Source organism: Oncorhynchus tshawytscha, unplaced genomic scaffold, assembly GCF_018296145.1.
Source record: "Oncorhynchus tshawytscha isolate Ot180627B unplaced genomic scaffold, Otsh_v2.0 Un_contig_11780_pilon_pilon, whole genome shotgun sequence".
NCBI classification, from domain to species: Eukaryota; Metazoa; Chordata; class Actinopteri; order Salmoniformes; family Salmonidae; genus Oncorhynchus; species Oncorhynchus tshawytscha.
The window spans coordinates 45,001-50,000 of NW_024609105.1; the positions used below are offsets into that span (position 1 = coordinate 45,001).

A 5,000-nucleotide genomic window follows, 5' to 3' on the forward strand; every position below is an offset into this window, starting at 1 on the left:
GAGGGTTATAGAGATGGAGGGGTGGAGGGATGGAGGATGGAGGGATGGAGGGATGGAGGGGTGGAAGGTTATAGAGATGGAGGGATGGAGGGATGGAGGGTTGGAGGGTTATAGAGATGGAGGGGTGGAGGGATGGAGGGGTGGACGGTTATAGGGGTGGAGGGATGGAGGGGTGGAGGGATGGAGGGTTATAGAGATGGAGGGGTGGAGGGATGGAGGGGTGGAGGGTTATAGAGATGGAGGGATGGAGGGGTGGAGGGTTATAGAGATGGAGGGTTATAGAGATGGAGGGTTGGAGGGTTATAGAGATGGAGGGATGGAGGGTTGGAGGGTTATAGAGATGGAGGGGTGGCGGGGTGGAGGGGTGGAGGGATGGAGGGATGGAGGGATGGAGGGATGGAGGGTTGGAGGGTTATAGAGATGGAGGGGTGGCGGGGTGGAGGGGTGGAGGGATGGAGGGGTGGAGTGTTATAGAGATGGAGTGTGTAATCAGAGGAGTTGAGGTACCAACACCTAATATGTCTCTCCACAGGTCCAGAATACATCCTGGATCCCTCATCAACAGTATGTTATGCAACCTACCGTGAGTACAACCCAGCTATCGCAATAGTGTGTGTGTGTGTGTGTGTGTGTGTGTGTGTGTGTGTGTGCATGTGTGTGTGTGTGTATGCGTGTGTGTGTGTGTGTGTGTATGTGTGTGCATGTGTGTGTGCGTGTGTGTGCGTGTGTGTGTGTGTGTGTGTGTGTGTGTGTGTGTGTGTGTGTGTGTGTGTGTGTGTGTGTGCGTGTGTGTGTGTGTGTGTGTGCGTGAGCTGAGTTACTTTATCTGTGTAAGTGTTTTCAAAGCCCATTGGACAGTCCCTCACATATTTCTCCTGAATGTGAGAACCTCAGAGGAGGACAGCTTGAGCTGTAGTACTGATGTAGTCTGCTGTAGTATTGATGTAGTCAACTGTAGTACTGATGTAGTCAGCTGTAGTATTGATGTAGTCAGCTGTAGTACTGATGTAGTCAGCTGTAGTACTGATGTAGTCAGCTGTAGTACTGATGTAGTCAGCTGTAGTACTGATGTAGTCTGCTGTAGTACTGATGTAGTCAGCTGTAGTACTGATGTAGTCTGCTGTAGTACTGTTGTAGTCAGCTGTAGTATTGATGTAGTCTGCTGGAGTATTGATGTAGTCAACTGTAGTACTGACGTAGTCAACTGTAGTACTGGTGTAGTATTGAAGTAGTACTGATGTAGTATTGATGTAGTCAGCTGTAGTATTGATTCAGTCGGCGGTAGTATAGATGTAGTCAGCTGTAGTACCGATGTAGTCAACTGTAGTATTGATGTAGTCAGCTGTAGTACAGATGTAGTCTGGTAGAGAGGCTCTGGGCCCTACAGGTCTGGTAGAGAGGTAGAGAGGGTCTGGGCCCTACAGGTCTGGTAGAAAGCGTCTGGGCCCTACAGGTCTGGTAGAGAGGTAGAGAGGGACTGGGCCCTACAGGTCTGGTAGAGAGGTAGAGAGGGACTGGGCCCTACAGGTCTGATAGAGAGGGTCTGGGCCCTACAGGTCTGGTAGAGAGGTAGAGAGGATCTGGGCCCTACAGGTCTGGTAGAGAGTGTCTGGGCCCTACAGTGAGGGGCTTGGCTGGAGCAGGACTGGGCTTGGGTGGATCATGGGAACTGAACATGAACCCAACATGGAGAGAGTGTCTGGGCCCTACAGTGAGGGGCTTGGCTGGAGCAGGACTGGGCTTGGGTGGATCATGGGAACTGAACATGAACCCAACATAGCACAGTACCTACATAGCACAGTATCTACATAGCACAGTACTTACATAGGTCAGTACCTACATAGTACAGTACCTACATAGCACAGTATCTACATAGCACAGTACTTACATAGGTCAGTACCTACATAGGTCAGTATCTACATAGTGCACTACCTTCATGGAGCTGGACAGGGAGACAAAGGATTACAGCACAGGCCTATACTGGACTGCTTTATCCAGCCACATCAACAATGAAAGCCTGCCCCCTACTGGACGACATGACAATTGCAGCCATAATGTGAGAGTTCAGAGAGAGCCTCTGTGTTCCCACCCCGAGCGCTCTAGAGGTAGAGAGGGTCTGGGCCCTACAGGTCTGGTAGAGAGGGTCTGGGCCCTACAGGTCTGGTAGAGAGGGTCTGGGCCCTACAGGTCTGGTAGAGAGGGTCTGGGCCCTACAGGTCTGGTAGAGAGGTAGAGAGGGTCTGGGCCCTACAGGTCTGGTAGAGAGGTAGAGAGGGTCTGGGCCCTACAGGTCTGGTAGAGAGGGTCTGGACCCTACTGGTCTGGTAGAGAGGTAGAGAAGGACTGAGTCCTAGAGGTCTGGTAGAGAGGTAGAGAAGGACTGGGTCCTAGAGGTCTGGTAGAGAGGGTCTGGGCCCTACAGGTCTGGTAGAGAGGGTCTGGGCCCTACAGGTCTGGTAGAGAGGTAGAGAAGGACTGAGTCCTAGAGGTCTGGTAGAGAGGTAGAGAAGGACTGGGTCCTAGAGGTCTGGTAGAGAGGGTCTGGGCCCTACAGGTCTGGTAGAGAGGGTCTGGGCCCTACAGGTCTGGTAGAGAGGGTCTGGGCCCTACAGGTCTGGTAGAGAGGGTCTGGGCCCTACAGGTCTGGTAGAGAGGGTCTGGGCCCTACAGGTCTGGTAGAGAGGTAGAGAAGGACTGAGTCCTAGAGGTCTGGTAGAGAGGTAGAGAGGGTCTGGGCCCTACAGGTCTGGCAGAGAGCGTCTGGAGAGAGCGTCTGGGCCCTACAGGTCTGGGCCCTACAGGTCTGGTTTCTTGTCTGTCCCCACACGTCCCTTGCCCTCTCACAGCAGCTCACACACACTACACAGTACATAGCACAGTACCTACATAGCACAGTACCTACATAGCACAGTACCTACATAGCACAGTATCTACATAGCACAGAACCTACATAGCTCAGTACCTACATAGCACAGTACCTACATAGTACAGTACCTACATAGCACAGTACCTACATAGCACAGTATCTACATAGCACAGTATCTACATAGTACAGTACCTACATAGCACAGTACCTACATAGCACAGTATCTACATAGCACAGTACCTACATAGTACAGTACCTACATAGCACAGTACCTACATAGCACAGTATCTACATAGCACAGTATCTACATAGCACAGTACCTACATAGCACAGTACCTACATAGCACAGTACCTACATAGCACAGAACCTACATAGTACAGTACCTACATAGCACAGTACCTACATAGCACAGTACCTTCATAGCACAGTATCTACATAGTACAGATTCTACATAGCACACTATCTACATAGTGCAGTATCTACATAGCACAGTATCTACATAGTACAGTATCTACATAGTGCACTACCTACATAGCACAGTACCTACATAGCACAGTACCTACATAGCACAGTAACCTACATAGCACAGTATCTACATAGCACAGTACTTACATAGGTCAGTACCTACATAGTACAGTATCTACATAGTGCACTACCTTCATAGTACAGTAACCACATAGCACAGTACCTACATAGCACAGTACCTACACAGCACAGTATCTACATAGTACAGTATCTACATAGTGCACTACCTACATAGTACAGTACCTACATAGCAGAGTACCTACATAGCACAGTACCTACATAGCACAGTACCTACATAGCAGAGTACCTACATAACACAGTACCTACATAGCACAGTACCTACATAGTACAGTACCTACATACCACAGTACCTAAATATAACAGTACCTACATAGCACAGTACCTACATAGCACAGTATCTACATAGCACAGTACTTACATAGGTCAGTACCTACATAGTACAGTATCTACATAGTGCACTACCTTCATAGTACAGTAACCACATAGCACAGTACCTACATGGCACAGTACCTACACAGCACAGTATCTACATAGTACAGTATCTACATAGTGCACTACCTACATAGTACAGTACCTACATAGCAGAGTACCTACATAGCACAGTACCTACATAGCACAGTACCTACATAGCACAGTACTTACATAGGTCAGTACCTACATAGTACAGTATCTACATAGCACAGTATCTACATAGTGCACTACCTACATAGCACAGTACCTACATAGCACAGTACCTACATACCACAGTACCTAAATGTAACAGTACCTACATAGCACAGTACCTACATAGCACAGTATCTACATAGCACAGTACCTACACAGCACAGTATCTACATAGTACAGTATCTACATAGTGCACTACCTACATAGTACAGTACCTACATAGCATAGTATCTACACAGCACAGTACCTACATAGTGCACTACCTACATAGCACAGTACCTACATAGTACAGTACCTACATAGTACAGTACCTACATAGTGCACTACCTACATAGTCCAGTATCTACATAGCAGAGTACCTACATAGCACAGTACCTACATAGCACAGTACCTACATAGCAGAGTACCTACATAGCAGAGTACCTACATAGTGCACTACCTACATAGTCCAGTATCTACATAGTACAGTACCTACATAGTCCAGTATCTACATAATATGAGACGGACACACACACCCGGAGGCCTGGAATCCAGACCAGCTCACACAGCCCATCATCCAATTACCTCCCAGCTTCACAGAGACAGAACCAAACTCCTTATTTGAATTGGCCAGAGGCAGAGTATTGAAGCTGGGGTCATTGTATCCTGTTAAGGGACAGAGAAGGAGACAGAGAGACAGAGAGACAGAGATAGAGAGAGAGAGAAAATAGGAGAGAGAAAGAAATAGACGGAGAGAGACAGAGACATATGAGAGAGAGAGAGAGATAGGAGAGAGAAAGAAATAGGAGAGAGAAAGAAATAGAAGGAGAGAGAGAGAGAGAGAGAGAGAAATAGGAGAGAGAAAGAAATAGAAGGAGAGAGAGAAATAGGAGAGAGAGAAATAGGAGAGAGAGAGAGAGAGAGAGAAATAGGAGAGAGAAAGAA

The 5,000-nt window shown here is 47.9% G+C and overlaps 1 protein-coding gene across 1 annotated transcript in view; it reads left to right on the forward strand.

Annotated features, from left to right (window-relative positions):
* Window positions 1-5,000, forward strand: part of LOC121844284 (RNA-binding motif, single-stranded-interacting protein 3-like) — a gene marked incomplete at its 5' end in the record, with an annotated part of 50,420 nt that overhangs the window by 14,174 nt on the left and 31,246 nt on the right. The window contains one exon of the mRNA XM_042314208.1: window positions 533-583. Coding sequence (XP_042170142.1) covers window positions 533-583 — 51 coding nt within the window. The remainder of the gene's footprint in view (window positions 1-532; window positions 584-5,000) is intronic.